The following is an 18710-nucleotide window of genomic DNA, read 5'->3' as shown; positions in this document are numbered from 1 at the left end:
TCGTGTAAAGGGCCATTAGATGGCACAGTGACGGGGCCTAAACATTCAATCCCCACAACTGGCCCGTTCTGGACGGTTTCATGGTACTAACACCAGCAGTCACAGGGTTAACACTGTAAGAGCTGCAGAGTCTTCTGTGCCCGTCTGCCCAACCTGATGCCCAGAACCTGCTCGGGTCAGGCTGATCTCCATTGTATCCCCTCCTGTATGCGGTGACATCACTGGCCCGAATTCATTTAATTCCTTAAATTGCACTTTTTTGTGCCCACTTTGACGCCCATTTTTTGTATTTTACTGCTGCTTTCAACTGATTTTGGGTTGTCTCATCCTGGACAGTGGGGGCATATCGCTAGGATATGCCCCCATTGTCTTATAGGTGCAGGTCCCAACTATATCGAGAACGGGGCCCCCGAAAGTGAAGGAGGGCGCACTGCGCATGAGCAGCAGCCCTCCATTTATTTTCTATGGGGCCGGTGAGAATAGCCGAGCACGCGTGGTGCGCTCCCATTCTCTTCCATGGGGAGCCAGCTTGGCAATGCCCGGACCGGAGTCCTCCAGCCACCGCCTTGCGGGGCTCGGTGCTCGATATAGGTCCTAGCGATATGCCCCCACTGTCTGAGATGAGACAACCCCTTTAAGCAGGGCTCCACCCCTTTAAGCAGGGCTCACTGCAACTTCCTCTGTACATAAGGAGTCCTCAAAATGCTTCCAAAACAAACAACAAATACTCGAGCCTCGTCCCCTCAGCAGCGTCGGCACACAGGGGGTTACTGAGTGGTGGGGTAAAGGACCTGTGATGACGTCATGCCCACGTGACCAGACTTTCCTGTGGGAGGAGGAGCAACGCTGGGAAGCCTGCTGTTCCTTTCTCAGCTGCTGCAGACTATTATACCGTGTGCTGGGATATCATGAAGAGGAGGAGGAGGTGAGACACAGGTGCAATGCTCTGCAGGACTGGGGGCCAGGGAGACGGTAAGGCGCAATGCTCTGCAGGACTGGGGGCTCTGGAGACGGTGAGGTCCAATGCTCTGCAGGACTGGGGGCTCTGGAGACGATGAGGTGCAATGCTCTGCAGGACTGGGGGCTCTGGAGACGGTGAGGTCAAATGCTCTGCAGGACCGAGGGCTCCTGACAGTGAGGTGCAATGCTCTTCAGGACTAGGGCTCTGGAGATGGTGAGGTGCAATGCTCTGCAGGACTGAGGGCTTCTGACACAGTGAGGTGCAATGCTCTGCAGGACTGAGGGCTCCTGACACGGTGAGGTGCAATGCCCTGCAGATCTGGGGGCTCTGGAGACGGTGAGGTGCAATGTTCTGCAGGACTGGGGGCTCTGGAGACGGTGAGGTGCAATGTTCTGCAGGATGGGGGCTCTAGAGACGGTGAGGTGCAATGCTCTGCAGGACTGGGGGATCTGGAGATGGTGAGGTCCAATGCTCCGCAGGACTGAGGGCTCCTGACACAGTGAGGTGCAATGCTCTGCAGGACTGAGGGCTCCTGACACAGTGAGGTGCAATGCTCTGCAGGACTGGGGGCTCCTGACAGTGAGATGCAATGCTCTGCAGGACTGGGGGCTCCTGACGCAGTGAGGTGAAATGCTCTGCAGGACTGAGGGCTCCTGACAGTGAGGTGCAATGCTCTGCAGGTCTGGGGCTCTGGAGATGGTGAGGTGAATGCTCTGCAGGACTGAGGGCTCCTGACACAGTGAGGTGCAATGCTCTGCACAATTGAGGGCTTCTGACGCAGTGAGGTTAAATGCTCTGCAGTACTGAGGGCTCCTGACACAGTGAGGTGCAATGCTCTGCGGGACTGGGGGCTCTTGACACAGTGAGGTGAAATGCTCTGCAGGACTGAGGGCTCCTGACACAGTGAGGTGCAATGCTCTGCAGGACTGGGGGCTCTGGAGATAGTAAGGTGTAATGCTCTGCAGGATTGGGGGCTTTGAACTGAGAGATGCAATGTTCTGCAGGACTTTTCAAGTGTTTACAGATCTGACAGGGCGTTCGGTTCAGGATCCTTCACTCCCGGAATAACGGCCGCCGCCTTTACGCTGGGTTCACACCTGAGCGTTTTACAGTGCGTACGATCGCGCTGTAAAACGCCCGACGCTCAAACAAGTGCTTGAGCTTTCTTTTGGGCGTTTGTCGCGCGTTCCCGCACATAGAAATTCGGGAACGCGCGACAATGTGTGCACGCCTGTCTCTGTATGCGCGATTGTAAACGCCCGTACAATCGCGCATACAGAGCGCTCGTTTCAGAACGCTCAGGTCTGAACCCAGCGTAAAGGGGTCGTTTCAGGTTTTTAGGTTATCCCCCCTCCACAGCATAGAGCGTCGCTATCTGATTGGTGGGGTCCGATGCTGCGACCCCCACTGATCCTAAGAAGGGGGCGCTGTGCTCCGCCATCTCCGGCCCCCCAGCAATCAGACCCCCACCGATCACATCACCTGTCCTGTAGGTAGGTGAGACCCCCACCGATCACATCACCTGTCCTGTAGGTAGGTGAGACCCCCCCACCGATCACATCACCTGTAGGTAGGTGAGACCCCCCCACCGATCACATCACCCGTCCTGTAGGTAGGTGAGACCCCCACCGATCACATCACCTGTCCTGTAGGTAGGGGAGACCCCCACCGATCACATCACCTGTCCTGTAGGTAGGTGAGACCCCCACCGATCACATCACCTGTCCTGTAGGTAGGGTCGGACCCCCACCGATCACATCACCTGTCCTGTAGGTAGGTGAGACCCCCACCGATCACATCACCTGTCCTGTAGGTAGGTCGGACCCCCACCGATCACATCACCTGTCCTGTAGGTAGGCGAGACCCCCACCGATCCCATCACCTGTCCTGTAGGTAGGCGAGACCCCCACCGATCACATCACCTGTCCTGTAGGTAGGTGAGACCCCCACCGATCCCATCACCTGTCCCTGTAGGTAGGCGAGACCCCCACCGATCACATCACCTGTCCTGTAGGTAGGTGAGACCCCCCCACCGATCACATCACCTGTCCTGTAGGTAGGGGAGACCCCACCGATCACATCACCTGTCCTGTAGGTAGGTGAGACCCCCCCCACCGATCACATCACCTGTCCTGTAGGTAGGCGAGACCCCCACCGATCACATCACCTGTCCTGTAGGTAGGTGAGACCCCCCACCGATCACATCACCTGTCCTGTAGGTAGGGGAGACCCCCACCGATCACATCACCTGTCCTGTAGGTAGGGGAGACCCCCACCGATCACATCACCTGTCCTGTAGGTAGGGTCGGACCCCACCGATCACATCACCTGTCCTGTAGGTAGGTGAGACCCCCACCGATCACATCACCTGTCCTGTAGGTAGGTCGGACCCCCACCGATCACATCACCTGTCCTGTAGGTAGGCGAGACCCCCACCGATCCCATCACCTGTCCTGTAGGTAGGTCGGACCCCCACCGATCACATCACCTGTCCTGTAGGTAGGTGAGACCCCCACCGATCCCATCACCTGTCCTGTAGGTAGGCGAGACCCCCACCGATCACATCACCTGTCCTGTAGGTAGGTGAGACCCCCCCCCACCGATCACATCACCTGTCCTGTAGGTAGGCGAGACCCCCACCGATCACATCACCTGTCCTGTAGGTAGGGGAGACCCCCACCGATCACATCACCTGTCCTGTAGGTAGGGGAGACCCCCACCGATCACATCACCTGTCCTGTAGGTAGGTGAGACCCCCCCCACCGATCACATCACCTGTCCTGTAGGTAGGCGAGACCCCCACCGATCACATCACCTGTCCTGTAGGTAGGGGAGACCCCCACCGATCACATCACCTGTCCTGTAGGTAGGGGAGACCCCCACCGATCACATCACCTGTCCTGTAGGTAGGTGAGACCCCCACCGATCACATCACCTGTCCTGTAGGTAGGTGAGACCCCCACCGATCACATCACCTGTCCTGTAGGTAGGTGAGACCCCCACCGATCACATCACCTGTCCTGTAGGTAGGTGAGACCCCACCGATCACATCACCTGTCCTGTAGGTAGGTGAGACCCCCACCGATCACATCACCTGTCCTGTAGGTAGGTGAGACCCCCCCCCACCGATCACATCACCTGTCCTGTAGGTAGGCGAGACCCCCACCGATCACATCACCTGTCCTGTAGGTAGGGGAGACCCCCACCGATCACATCACCTGTCCTGTAGGTAGGTGAGACCCCCCCCACCGATCACATCACCTGTCCTGTAGGTAGGCGAGACCCCCACCGATCACATCACCTGTCCTGTAGGTAGGGGAGACCCCCACCGATCACATCACCTGTCCTGTAGGTAGGGGAGACCCCCACCGATCACATCACCTGTCCTGTAGGTAGGTGAGACCCCCACCGATCACATCACCTGTCCTGTAGGTAGGTGAGACCCCCACCGATCACATCACCTGTCCTGTAGGTAGGTGAGACCCCACCGATCACATCACCTGTCCTGTAGGTAGGTGAGACCCCCACCGATCCCATCACCTGTCCTGTAGGTAGGGGAGACCCCCACCGATCACATCACCTGTACTGTAGGTAGGTGAGACCCCCCCACCGATCACATCACCTGTCCTGTAGGTAGGGGAGACCCCACCGATCACATCACCTGTCCTGTAGGTAGGTGAGACCCCCCCCCACCGATCACATCACCTGTCCTGTAGGTAGGCGAGACCCCCACCGATCACATCACCTGTCCTGTAGGTAGGTGAGACCCCCACCGATCACATCACCTGTCCTGTAGGTAGGGGAGACCCCCACCGATCACATCACCTGTCCTGTAGGTAGGGGAGACCCCCACCGATCACATCACCTGTCCTGTAGGTAGGTGAGACCCCCACCGATCACATCACCTGTCCTGTAGGTAGGTGAGACCCCCACCGATCACATCACCTGTCCTGTAGGTAGGTGAGACCCCACCGATCACATCACCTGTCCTGTAGGTAGGTGAGACCCCCACCGATCCCATCACCTGTCCTGTAGGTAGGTCAGACCCCCACCGATCCCATCACCTGTCCTGTAGGTAGGTGAGACCCCACCGATCACATCACCTGTCCTGTAGGTAGCTGAGACCCCCACCGATCACATCACCTGTCCTGTAGGTAGGTGAGACCCCCCCCCCACCGATCACATCACCTGTCCTGTAGGTAGGTGAGACCCCACCGATCACATCACCTGTCCTGTAGGTAGGTGAGACCCCCCCACCGATCACATCACCTGTCCTGTAGGTAGGCGAGACCCCCACCGATCACATCACCTGTCCTGTAGGTAGGTGAGACCCCCCCACCGATCACATCACCTGTCCTGTAGGTAGGTGAGACCCCACCGATCACATCACCTGTCCTGTAGGTAGGTGAGACCCCACCGATCACATCACCTGTCCTGTAGGTAGGTCAGACCCCCACCGATCACATCACCTGTCCTGTAGGTAGGTTGTCACCCCTTCTTTAATCACAGATTTATGTACAATATGAGGAGGTTAGGGTTTAGTAAGCTCCATGTCAGACACTTATGTTAACCCCTTAAAGCGGCTCTGCCACCAGGATCAACCCTGATAAGCGGACATACTGCCTGGTGGGACGGATCCTGCTGATTCATGCGATACCGTTATGAGCATCCGTTCTGCACATTTTGCATCCGTTTCCGCCATTTCCGCCTGAGATCCGTTATTCTACATGCAGGACTTTTTTTCTGACTAAAGTAACTAATCTTTGACGGAAATGGCTGAAACGAGAGCCAAACGTGCAGAGCGGATGCACCGATCCGTCTTATCACAGGATACGATGTGAGCCTAATGCAGGCTGCCCACCACTGGCAGGGGACTGCGGCCTCACGGGGTAGTAGCACGTAAACTCCATGAGCCGTGGGGACCTCGTGACATCGTAGGATCACCGGCCATTAGAAACCTCCATCCCAAACTCACTCATGGTAAAAAATTTGGGGGGGGGGGGTGGTACTATATCTCCCCCCCCAAATCCTGACCGAGGCCTCTCAGCCAGGTAAGCCAGTACTAGAAACCTAGAATGCGTCGGCAGATGAGAACCATTAGGCCCATCTAGTCTGCCCAATATACTGAATACTATGGATAGCCCCCGGCCCTATCTTATATGAAGGATGGCCTTATGCCTATCCCATGCATGCTTAAAGGGGTTCTGTCACCAAGTTTTAGGCTATAGAGATACGGACATGCACGACTAGATCGCCGCTAGCATGTCCGCAATATACCGGCCCTATAGGGCTGTGGGATGTTATTTTCTTAAAAAAAAGGATTTTAGAGATATGTAAATTAGTCTTGTAGGTGCCCAAGGGGCTGTACTAACCTTCCTGGTGCCCAGCCACGCCCGCCTGTGAAGGAGCCCAGCACCGCCTATGTCCTCCGAATCTTCAACGATAGATTGCCGTAATCTCGCGCATGCGCAGTTCTTTCCCTGAGGCTGATGCCAGCACAGGGAAGGAACACTATACCGGCACTGCGCATGCGCGAGATTACGGCTATCTATAGGTGACGAAAGGAGGAGATTCGGAGGACATAGGCGGTGCTGGGCTCCTTCACAGGCGGGCGCGGCTGGGCACCAGGAAGGTTCGTACAGCCCCTTGGGCACCTACAAGACTAATTTACATATCTCTAAAATCCTTTTTTAAAGAAAATAAAAGCACACAGCCCTATAGGACCGGTATATTGCGGACATGCTAGCGGCGATCTAGCCGTGCATGTCCGCAGCTCTATAGCCCAAAACTTGGTGACACAATCCCTTTAAACTCCTTCACTGTATTTGCAGTTCCTTCTCTGCATTGATGAGGGGGCAATCACCCCCGAAACAGCTGTCTGCAGATGAGATGCTGGCTTAGTTATTATCAAAGTCATGTCGCAAGGCTTATTTAAAGGGTCAAACATTGACTTGTAGGATAGCTGCCTTGCATCTGGTGGCATCAGAGGCGGAGCTTGTTAAGAGCTCATTTGCATCCCGTCTGTCCTTTCATGGTAGGCAGCCTGATTACACTTAGTTATTATCATTTGTATATTATACTACTAATCTTTATGGCCAGAGCACATGGCGTGTAGATATTACCCTTCTGCCACATCCCTCAGCTGCTTCAACCCCACATGACTTTTGTGGCTTCACAGCTCATGGAGCTTGGACACGACCCTCAGCAGTAGAACGTCTTAGACCTGCCTCTTCCTCTCCTCCTCCATGTCACAGGCCGTCTGTGGGGAGGAGGTAAAGACAGAAGCAACAGGAAGCATGAGGATCAGAAGTGAGCAGAGGTGGCCATGAGAAGACACTGATTCTGGACGTTCTTCACTGTTGGAGGTGAGGGGCTCGTGGAGCTGCTGCTTGTCTGTGTTCTTTACAGGCGGCAACTTAAGAGGAATATTGTTTTTATGCTTCTGACTTTCTTATAATGGTCAGAGTCCCAGAGGCTTTGTTTTCCTCCTCAGACCCCCTGCCACCTTCTCTAATCCTCCTACAGAAACCTTTGCAGATAGAGTCTCTCAGCCATCTTATCTAATATGACCACACAGTGCCTTTAGCTGCTTTCTTCCCCCTCCTCGGTCCACATAGCTCCATCATCTTTTGTCTTCTTCTGTCCCCCTAGCGGAGCTCCTGCTGCTTTGTGTCCCTCCCTGTCCCATAGCTCTCGCACAGGGTACCTGCCACCATGCACAAAGCTCATGCCACCTACTTAGTGTGTTTCTCCCCCCTGCACCCCCACATAGATCCGTCCGCTTTGTCCTGTCCTCTGCCCCATACAGAGCCCCCACTCACTTGCCCCATTCCTTCTCATCACTTACAGCAACAGTTTGGCTTCTTTTTCTGGTAGGAAAAACTCAATTAAACCTACTATATTTTTGTATTTTTAAGGAGAAGCCTCAAAAACTGTAAGACTGAACATTTAGGAGGGCTTTATTCTTATTTATCTTCTGAATTACCGTGTGAATGATTGACATTCTTCCGTTGTGAGGCTTGTGATCCAGTGTAGACCCCTCACTATTGTTGTGAAAAGTCTCACCTTTCTTTGGCTGTAGTAGACAACGAGCGGCTTCATTTATACATTCTGGGGATGAAGCTTTGCATTTTTCTCAGTGGTGACAAGTTCAATGTTTGTTATTCACAGATTGTATGCTCCTTTAGTATCAGTGAAGTATCTGAGGTGAGATGATGGTCTACTGAGCAGCATTCAGTCCAGAGTCTTCTCTTTTTTCTCGTTTTTGTGTTGGTGCATGTCCGTCATATGGGACTGAGAACAAAAAATTGGAAAGTAAAAAAGTGCTTGTGAGGGGTCACATCCGACTCTGGAGTGTGTACCCCTTGTTCTTCCTGCACGCAAGGAAGGAGAAGAGACCCTAAGGACCGTGTTGAGGTCTCTCTGAAAATTCTTCAGTGTCTTCAGTGTTCACCTTCTCTTGTGTCTTTTTGTAAATATGTTTTACTTCTTATATTACAACTTTATGTCTGCTCTAAAATATTCATAGCGTTTCCTATAGCGTCTGACTCCCAGAGAACAGTGGGCGCTCTTCACACACTAATCCAGTACAGAGTGAACTTTGTGGAGGAGTTTAAAGATCCACCAGATTTATCACAGGGGCTCAGGCCGGATGATAAATTAGGTACATGACTAGAGACTTTTGTCTAACTTCATTCCACCACTTGGTTTGCTTACTTTACCATGGAGAATAAAAAGATTGGGCCTGTTGAAATCCAACAACCTAACTCTGCACTACTCTGACATCTGGTGTTGGGGGAGAATCAGGAGTCTCCGTATACAGGAACTTGTCGGCTGGTCGGATGACATACAGTACAGACCAAAAGTTTGGACACACCTTCTCATTCAAAGAGTTTTCTTTATTTTCATGACTATGAAAATTGTAGATTCACACTGAAGGCATCAAAACTATGAATTAACACATGTGGAATTATATACATAACAAACAAATATGTCATATTCTAGGTTCTTCAAAGTAGCCACCTTTTGCTTTGATTACTGCTTTGCACACTCTTGGCATTCTCTTGATGAGCTTCAAGAGGTAGTCACCTGAAATGGTCTTCACTTCACAGGTGTGCCCTGTCAGGTTTAATAAGTGGGATTTCTTGCCTTATAAATGGGGTTGGGACCATCAGTTGCGTTGTGGAGAAGTCAGGTGGATACACAGCTGATAGTCCTACTGAATAGACTGTTAGAATTTGTATTATGGCAAGAAAAAAGCAGCTAAGTAAAGAAAAACGAGTGGCCATCATTACTTTAAAGGGATTCTGTCACCTCCCCTAAGGCAAAAAACGATTTAAAACCAGCCATGCAGCACAGCTTACCTGGATTAGGCTGTGCTGTTCAATCTTGAAATCCGTCCAGCAGTTACTTCAAAAAACGAGTTTGATCAATGAGGAAATGCGTCCTGAAGGTGCCCAGAGGGGCGTTTTTTTCTTCTGAGAGAGCCCAGTCCCGCCCCTTTTTCAGTGCCCAGCCCGCCTTCCTTTTACTTCCTAACCGCCGCCCCCAGCCTGCCACAGCCTCTCCTGCCTCTCCTCCCCCTCCCTCTTGCCGAACGAAGTCTCGCACAGGCGCAGTACCCACTGAGGGCTGCGCCTGTGCGATCATCAGGAGACTGAGGGCGGCAGCTTCATCTTCGTCACTGGGCATGCGCCGAGCCCAGTGACGTCCGATGCTCGCTCTTCCCTCAGTCAGCAGGGAAGAGCGAGCATCGGACGTCACTGGGCTCGGCGCATGCCCAGTGACGAAGATGAAGCTGCCGCCCTCAGTCTCCTGATGATCGCACAGGCGCAGCCCTCAGTGGGTACTGCGCCTGTGCGAGACTTCGTTCGGCAAGAGGGAGGGGGAGGAGAGGCAGGAGAGGCTGTGGCAGGCTGGGGGCGGCGGTTAGGAAGTAAAAGGAAGGCGGGCTGGGCACTGAAAAAGGGGCGGGACTGGGCTCTCTCAGAAGAAAAAAACGCCCCTCTGGGCACCTTCAGGACGCATTTCCTCATTGATCAAACTCGTTTTTTGAACTAACTGCTGGACGGATTTCAAGATTGAACAGCACAGCCTAATCCAGGTAAGCTGTGCTGCATGGCTGGTTTTAAATCGTTTTTTGCCTTAGGGGAGGTGACAGAATCCCTTTAAGAAATGAAGGTCTGTCAGTCTGAAAATTTTTAAAAACTTTGAAAGTGTCCCCAAGTGCAGTCACAAAAACCATCAAGCGCTACAAAGAAACTGTCTCGCATGCGGACCGCCCCAGCAAAGGAAGACCAAGAGTCACCTCTGCTGCAGAGGATAAGTCCATCAAAGTAACCAGCCTCAGAAATCGCAGGTTAACAGCAGCTCAGATAAGAGACCAGGTCAATGCCACACAGAGTTCTAGCAGCAGACACATCTCTAGAACAAGAGAGGAGACTGTGTGAATCAGGCCTTCATGGTAGAATATCTGCTAGGAAACCACTGCTAAGGACAGGCAACAAGCAGAAGACACTTGTTTGGGCTAAAGAACACAAGGAATGGACATTAGACCAGTGGAAATCTGTGCTTTGGTCTGATGAGTCCAAATTTGAGATCTTTGGTTCCAACCACCGTGTCTTTGTGCGACGCAGAAAAGGTGAACGGATGGACTCTACATGCCTGGTTCCCATCATGAAGCATGGAGGAGGAGGTGTGATGGTGTGGGGGTGCTCTGCTGGTGACACTGTTGGGGATTTATTCAAAATTGAAGGCATACTGAACTAGCATGGCTACCACAGCATCTTGCAGCGGCATGCTATTCCATCCGGTTTGCGTTTAGTTGGACCATCAATTATTTTTCAACAGGACAATGACCCCAAACACACCTGCAGGCTGTGTAAGGGCTATTTGACCATGAAGGAGAGTGATGGGGTGCTGCGCCAGATGACCTGGCCTCCACAGTCACCGGACCTGAACCCAATCGAGATGGTTTGGGGGTGAGGTGGACTGCAGAGTGAAGGCAAAAGGGCCAACAAGTGCTAAGCATCTCAGGGAACTCCTTCAAGAATGTTGGAAGACCATTTCAGGTGACTACCACTTAAAGCTCATCAAGAGAATGCCAAGAGTGTGCAAAGCAGTAATCAAAGCAAAAGGTGGCTACTTTGAAGAACCTAGAATATGACATATTTTCAGTGTGAATCTACAATTTTCATAGTCATCAAAATAAAGAAAACTCTTTGAATGAGAAGGTGTGTCCAAACTTTTGGTCTGTACTGTATATGTCATGTGCATAATCAGCTTAACGTTATATTTACTTTATTACAGGAGTTGGTGACTAAATAGCATATTATGATCATCAATATATGTCCCCTCCATTATATGCTCGGAGTAGTAGTTCTTTATAATCAGTGACTCTATGCTTCATGTGAGATCTTCTTCTTAATGGGATATTATCCTCAATCCTTCTGGTTTTTCCTCAGGTTCCTTTAGTACAGGACTGACAGATAAAGTCTTCTTTGTAAGATGATGGTCTGTTCCGTCAATGACCGACCAAGGATGGAGAAGGACAGAAGCCACATGCCTGCAGAGATATTAGACCTCGCCCTAGAGATCATCTCCTTGATAACTGGAGAGGTGAGAGTCTCACATGACATCATTCTTATCTCTAGTAATAAACCAGGTAAATGTCTGGAAAGGTGGAGGCTTCTTAGAATCTCTGTAGTGATCGGCGTGTCCTCATACACAGGATTACACAGTAGTGAAGAAGTCGTCTGATGAGTTTGTGACACCCCGTGCGTCAGGAGGACAGAGCAGGACCCAGAGCCCTATCACCGAGCCTCCACCTCATTCACTGATACATGAGCAGAAGATCCTAGAACTTACCAACAGGATCACTGACCTGCTGAGCGGAGAGGTGAGCGCTGCTGGGAATGCTAGGACATTGTACAATAACGCCAAGGGAGGGGTCTGGTAATGACTGTATCATTGTGTTGTCAGGTTCCTATAAGGTGTCAGGATGTCGTTGTCTATTTCTCCATGGAGGAGTGGGAGTATTTAGAAGGACATAAGGATCTGTACAAGGACGTCATGATGGAGAATCATCAGCCCCTCGCATCACCAGGTAAGATGAGATCTTCTTGATTATAGAGAAGACACCAGGTTTGGGGGTCACCTAGACTCACCCGTCATCTGATTATCACATATAGACAATGTATTCAGTCACTGTGTGTATTTTCTATAGATGAATCCAGTCAGGGAAGTCCACCAGAGAGATGTCCCAGTCCTCTGTATTCCCAGGACTGTCCAGAGGAGAAGCAGAATGTCCCACTGGATCATCAGGACGTCATGATGGAGAATCACCAGCCTCTGACATCACTGGGTAAGAAGGAACCTTCCTGATTGTAGAGGAGAGACCAGGTTTAGGGGTCACCTAGAGTCACCCCTCATCTGATCATCACATATAGACAATAGGGGCCATTTATGATCAGATATATGCCAGTTTTCTGGCATATATCTGTTAAAGATTGTGGTGCAAAAATTATTTGTGTGACTTTTCCCCACTCAAAAGTAGGAGTGGGGAGGAATGGGACGAGTCGGTATGCCCGTCTCATTTATAATTTTCTACGCCTGTTTTAGGCATAGAAAGTTTAGGCCAGCAAGAAAGCTGTCTTACATTTAGACCGACGGTGGATGTGCCAAAGTAATGTAGAGACCAACGCCTCTAAATAACTTCAGCGGATCCACCGCCAGCACACAGGGTTATTAAAACCAGCGTCTAAAACGCTGTTCTTAATAAATGACCCCCAATGTATTTACTACTCTAACACCGTGTTTCCTAAGACATATGAAGATACAAATCTTGGTCAAGTGTAGAATCCAACCACAAATTTTCCACATGGTCTGTCACAACAGTAAAACAGACAAATCACCAGGTCCAGATGGCACTGACATTTGTAGGAGTCCCCGATCTCACCTCTCCACCACCATTACTGATTTACATATTTTTTTCCTATAACGATCAGTGGTGGAAGGGGAGCTGGGACCTCTTGAATATTAGGACTGTGTAATTGGACACTGGCGCTAGAGCTATTCAATACACGACTGCAGCAAAATGAAAGTCAGTGACCCAGCATTTTTCTAAGGAGATCTGTCATTAGTGTACACTGTCCAGTAGCAAAAACAAATTTCCTTTATGGTGTACAGTATCTAAGGACTGGCACAGGGCAAGTGTGGTGCCAATATTCACAAAGTAAGTCTGGAAGCTGTAGGCCTGGAATCTGAACGGTATGATGGGGAAATAATTAAAGGTCGTCGTGTATCTGGACTTTTCAAAGGCGTTTAATGCAGTGCGACATAAAGGTTGGTACATAATATGAGAATGCAAGGACTTGGGGAAAACGTGTGCATTAGAGATGATCGAATCAATTTGTCTCATCGAGCAGAGTTTTACACCTGCAATGGGGTGTCCCCAAAGCTGAAAATGCTCCCCCTGACAGGGAAGCTGGAGCTGTGAGTGGAGAAATAGCAAATGAAGCTCAGTATGACTAAATTTAAGGTCATGTACTTGGGCCAAAGAAATTAACTTTACACGTTAGCTTTAAAAAGTAAAACACTGGGTAAAATTACCAATCAAAAAGATTTGGAGATATGACAGGACTGTAACCCCCAGGCAGCTGCTGCCAAGGCAAATAAATGCAATGTTCATGAGATGCATCATTTTAGATAGAAGACCATGACATATTTTTGTGAAGGCAGTATTAGTAGACTACAGACTGTAGGTGGCTACGCAGCTGGTGAGCTGAGCTTGAATGTGGTGTTCATAAAGTTTGGGAATATGGAAGAAATCTGGAGAAAGGGTATGATTCTCTTTTTGGCACCCATAACATGATTGATTCATGAGACATACGGACATCATAGATAAGAGTTCTTCACATGGGACCCCTCTGTATCAGTTGGCATGGAAAGCCCTTTTGTAAACGCTCCACCCATTCCAGTAGACTCAAGCCATGTATATATTACATCGATTTATCCTCAATGGTCGCCGTGAAGGGTTGACATCTGGAGGGTTGTGACTTTCCTTACCAATTTCCACCGTTTTCTGGAGCTGTTGGGCATAGCTCCAATATACAAGGGTTTGTCTCTCATGGCACAAACTTGTTAATTCTTGGAAGAGTCCTGCTTCTGAGAACTTGGATTTCCCAAATTAGCTCTTTATTGAGACAGGTCAATGTGTTAAACAGGATCTGGTGACTGCTTTATCAATGTTAATCAATCATTATTTTATTAGCTCTATTTGTGTGTTATTGATGCTGCTTATTATACTTTTTTGAGTAACTACGAGCAGAGAACCTCTCATCTTGACATGTTGACTGTATTTTAATGTAATTCTAATTATAAGTATTTTATACACCGGAACGATAAAATATCAATTTTTATTTATTTATTTTTTTGTTTCTTTTCTAGGTGAAGACAGTACGAGAGACTCCCATGAACATCTCCCGTTACTTCCCTGTAATGAAGTAGAAGGTATTCCATCACAGAAAGTGGGCACAATTTTTCCATGCTCAGAACCTGGCAAACAATTCAACCAGGAATCTAATATTTCCATACATGAGCAAATTCACCAAGATGAAAGAAGATTTTCATGTTCTGAATGTGAGATTTTTTTTTCTACAAAAGCAGATCTTGAAAGACATCAAAGACTTCACACGGGGAAGAAGCCATATACATGCCCTAAATGTGATAAGGGTTTTAATTGTAGTTCACTTCTTAAGGCACATCTAAGAATTCACACAGGGGAGAAGCCATATATATGTCCTGAATGTGATGAGGGTTTTATTAATAAATCAGATTTTAAAGGACATCTAAAAGTTCACATAGGAGAGAGGCCATTCTCTTGCTCAGAATGTTGGAAATGTTTTATTATGAAATCACATGTTAGGGCTCATCTAAGAATTCACACAGGGGAGAAGCCATATACATGTCCTGAATGTGAGAAGTGTTTTACAACTCAGTCAGATCTTGCTAGACATCAAAGAAGTCACACTGGGGAGAAGAAACATTTATGCTTGGAATGTGGAAAATGGTTTAATCATGAAGAATATCTTGTGAAACATCTAAGAAGTTACACAGGGGAAAAGCGATTTTCATGTCCTGAATGTAGGAAATGTTTTCGTATGAAATCACATCTTACGGATCATCTAAGAATTCACACAGGGGAGAGGCCATTCTCTTGCTCAGAATGCTGGAAATGTTTTAGTACGAAATCACATCTTAGGGCTCATCTAAGAATTCACACAGGGGAGAAGCCATTTTCTTGTCCTGAATGTAAGAAATGTTTTACAACTCAATCAGAGCTTACTAGACATCAGAGAAGTCACACAGGGGAGAAGCTATATTCGTGCCCTGAATGTGGGAAACGTTTTACAACTCAATCGCATCTTACTAGACATCAGAGAAGCCACACTGGGGAGAAGAAAAATGTATGTGTGGAATGTGGAAAATGCTTTAGCCGTAAAGATTCTCTTGATAAACATCAGAGAAGTCACACAGAGGAGAAGCTATTTTCATGTCCTGAATGTGCGAAATGTTTTACAACTCAATCAGATCTTACTAGACATCAGAGGATCCACACAGGGGAGAAGCTATATTCGTGTCCTGAATGTGGGAAATGTTTTAGTAAGAAATCAAATCTTACAAGTCATCTACAAATTCACACAAGGAAGTAAATATTGAGAGGCATCAGAGTGTTCCTACAAGAGAGAAGGCATTTTCAGGTTCAGATTGTAGGAAATGTTTATCTGGAAATCAGGCTTCATAGAAGTCACGAAGAGGAGAAGCCTTTTTAATGATCAGATTGTAGGGATGTGGTGGGTTTGGATCTCCATTGTAGGACCTGCTGCTTCAGGATGTCTTCTAACATTAAAACCTAAATTCCTGGCTACAATACAGAAAACCATTACTGCTTAACACACAGAGATCCTGGACAAGGTCCCAGTGATGGTTACTGTCTGCTAATGGCTGGAATCATCATCGATAACTGTCCCTGGAACTGAAAACTCCAATATGGGGAACATCAAGGGTTAATTTTACTGCAATAAGAATGGTTTTCCTCAGTAAAATATTGCTGCATTTATATAAGGAACATCAGTATCCATAACTATGTGACCCCTGTTATCAAATATGATTATCGGCGATTACTGCAACCTGATTCACTTTCATGGAACTGTAGTCTTCTCTTCTCGGCAGAACTGCTTTACTACAGACACTGTTGTAGGTCTTCCTACTTAAACTTTTAATTTCAGATTGGGAAGAGACTAGAAACAAAACTCTAGAACCTTTTACACGTCCATTTTACCATGGCCCTGGAACACAACGAATCCAAAGGGAGGATCATGTGTGAAATTGTAATGGGACATTCTCCCACAAATGGCTGACCTGACAAAATGGGAGTGTGGACAACAATATTTATTAGAATTCCAGTCAATGAAATTGATTTTCTATGTGAGGTCAGTGTGTGTGTGACTCCTCAATAAGGAAGTCACTGAAGTCAAATGGACTTCATTGTCTGGTATCAAAGACTGGGTAAAATCCAGGTTATTCTAAAGAGGAACTCTATGCCAACACAGGATCCATTGGGTCTGGACTAAAGGAAACCCTTCCAGTAGAGATGATGTAGTAGGAGGAACTTAGATGAGCCGCACATGCATTAAACTCTGAAATTCGAAATGTTGGTGTTTGGTTGTGATATTTGCTGAAAAAGGTGGTGCCATTGGGGGAGAAATGTAGGACAACAGTCTGATATAGCTTTAATAGATGTAAGAGTTGACCAATAAAAAAAATCTTAAAAAACTTCTGTTCATTGACTGCATAGTGCATGCACAGAAGAGAATCCGTCCAGGGACAGCACATAAAGTGGTGATGGGTGAATCATACCACCACTGTCTTCTTGCAGAGGAGTGCAGGTATCATATAACCTATAGATGGGAACCCAAGGACCTATTGCTGCATCCCTTGTGTAAGATATGATGTTTGTCACACAACATTTAGAATATGTTGCCATCAGTGGGAGTGGAACCACTGTGTCAACCAACAGGCTTGACTTGGGGCTAAACCTATGGGTGTTACCCTAGCAATCCCCTGGATTCCAAGGATCTGGACTTCGCTGCAGGGAAGCCTCTGGGCAACTACCTCCTGGAGTAAGACTGGTGTAATTGACAACTGACCTACAGGGGCGAGAGACACCAGTACAGAGCACCGAGGGGTCAGACAAAACATGTAGTCAGTTATAGGACAAGGGCAGGCAAAGTACATGCAGATCCGTGAAACAGGTCCGAGGTCAGGGCTGGCAGTAGAGGGTCACAATCCGGTAAACAGGTAGAGGTCGGTACAGGCAGACAACAGGAACTAACACCTTAGCTAGCAAGCTAGGAACCTTCAAGCCAAGGAGAATGTTAACCTTTTCTGCAAAAATAGTTGAGGTTAAATGAAGAGACACCAGATGAGTAGAGTGGCACCTACGTCCACCCAAAATAGTAGTACAAAGGCGGACATGGCCTGCCAGCATAACAGAATAGAAGCAGCTGTGAAGTATTTTCACAAACTGGTGAACCCCTTTTAATCATTTCTCATTTTGCTTAAATTAAAGAGTTCCCCATGACTACAAAATGAATTCCTTCCTTTAAGGATAGGCCATTAATATCAGATTAGTGGGTAAGGGGGCAGGTGACTCTCGATACCCCTGCTGTTCAGTGTCCCCAGGAATTGCTCTGTAGTTTTGGTAATGGCTGGTGTTATAGCTCAGTCCCGTTCATCACAATTATTACAAGTACAGAACTAAGTGCACGGTCTTAGTGCTCATGTACACGACCATGATCGGCCCGTGTGTCGCTCTCATCTCCTGTGCCAACCGCGCCTCCCCGATCCAAACTGACTGCATCCTAGTGATTTCTTATAGTTTGTAACGGATCACGCGGGGCTATTGCACTGTACTCTTATGATGTGAGTACACAGAAATAGCCCCGCAATCAGACTGTCATAGATTACCAGTATGAAACAGTCAGTTTGGGTCAGGAGAGCCTCGGTGGCCGACGAAACCATGTTTCCTGCACCGATCATGGTTGTGTGCATGAGCTCTAGTAGGAGATCATTTTCCACCTCTGATCATGGACACCGTGGATTTCTCAAAATATTTGAAGACTTGAGAGCCTAGGAGTAATTATCCCTGGAAGTAAGTGCAACATGGAGCTGCGATCATGAAACATACAAACCCCAGGAGCCGAAACACTACTACTGTGGCCTTACCTCGTGGACTGATCACTATTCATTCTTCTGAATTTTGTCTCCTAAGATGGTTTGTGAAATCCGTCCTATCCGATACACAGGAAAGATTGTCTGTATCCCTGATGCGGGTTCCTTCTGTTTTGGTCGGAGAGGCTCACAATGTTGCATTTTCTCCTCTATAATGATCGTCCAGATATCTTCAGATGGCATCGGGTTTTATATATCATAAGTGATGATACATGGGCAATGTAGTTACAAAAACAGAGAGGTCAGAAGAGGTGACAGCTGCTCTTTACTGTGCTGTCACCAAATGCTGTTTTTCTGTCCATTATGAAATTCTCATACTTTATATTCTCTACTACAGGGCTGTGTTCATTCTGCCCGTTACAAAATGGCTACTAAAAAAAAAGTTTGAGGTTCTCCATCTTTGCTGAACCCTCTCAGAATATATGATTGAGCAGGTGACTGATCCATTATGTGACCT

At 48.3% G+C, this 18710-nt stretch overlaps 1 protein-coding gene across 6 annotated transcripts; it reads left to right on the top strand.

Annotated features, from left to right (window-relative positions):
• Positions 1-815: 815 nt before the first annotated feature.
• On the top strand, positions 816-16729 carry LOC122931076 (gastrula zinc finger protein XlCGF57.1-like). Of its 6 annotated transcripts, XM_044285002.1 has the most exons (8): positions 816-925; positions 7140-7326; positions 8490-8624; positions 11425-11578; positions 11691-11858; positions 11942-12065; positions 12186-12323; positions 14408-16729. In XM_044285002.1, exons 4-8 carry the CDS (start codon positions 11468-11470, stop codon positions 15670-15672), a joined length of 1806 nt encoding a protein of 601 aa, XP_044140937.1. In that variant the 5' UTR covers positions 816-925; positions 7140-7326; positions 8490-8624; positions 11425-11467; the 3' UTR covers positions 15673-16729. The 6 variants fall into 6 exon arrangements, with proteins under 6 accessions (XP_044140937.1, XP_044140932.1, XP_044140933.1 ...); XM_044284997.1 differs by lacking the exon at positions 8490-8624; XM_044284998.1 differs by lacking the exon at positions 8490-8624 and having other exon boundaries at positions 841-972.
• The last annotated feature ends 1981 nt before the right edge of the window (positions 16730-18710 follow it).

Source organism: Bufo gargarizans, chromosome 3 (genome assembly GCF_014858855.1).
Source record: "Bufo gargarizans isolate SCDJY-AF-19 chromosome 3, ASM1485885v1, whole genome shotgun sequence".
NCBI classification, from domain to species: domain Eukaryota; kingdom Metazoa; phylum Chordata; class Amphibia; order Anura; family Bufonidae; genus Bufo; species Bufo gargarizans.
Note: the sequence above shows the minus strand (reverse complement) of the source record. Positions and strands in the feature narration are given on the sequence as shown.

What these genes read in the sequence shown, in the direction of transcription:
- LOC122931076 (XM_044284997.1), top strand. Translation starts at nt 11,468, where the DNA reads ATGATGGTCTGTTCCGTCAATGACCGACCAAGGATGGAGAAGGACAGA. An exon ending in TCAGCCCCTCGCATCACCAG is followed by an intron (nt 12,066 to 12,185) that starts GTAAGATGAGAT and finishes TATTTTCTATAG; the next exon opens with ATGAATCCAGTCAGGGAAGT. An exon ending in CCAGCCTCTGACATCACTGG is followed by an intron (nt 12,324 to 14,407) that starts GTAAGAAGGAAC and finishes TTTCTTTTCTAG; the next exon opens with GTGAAGACAGTACGAGAGAC.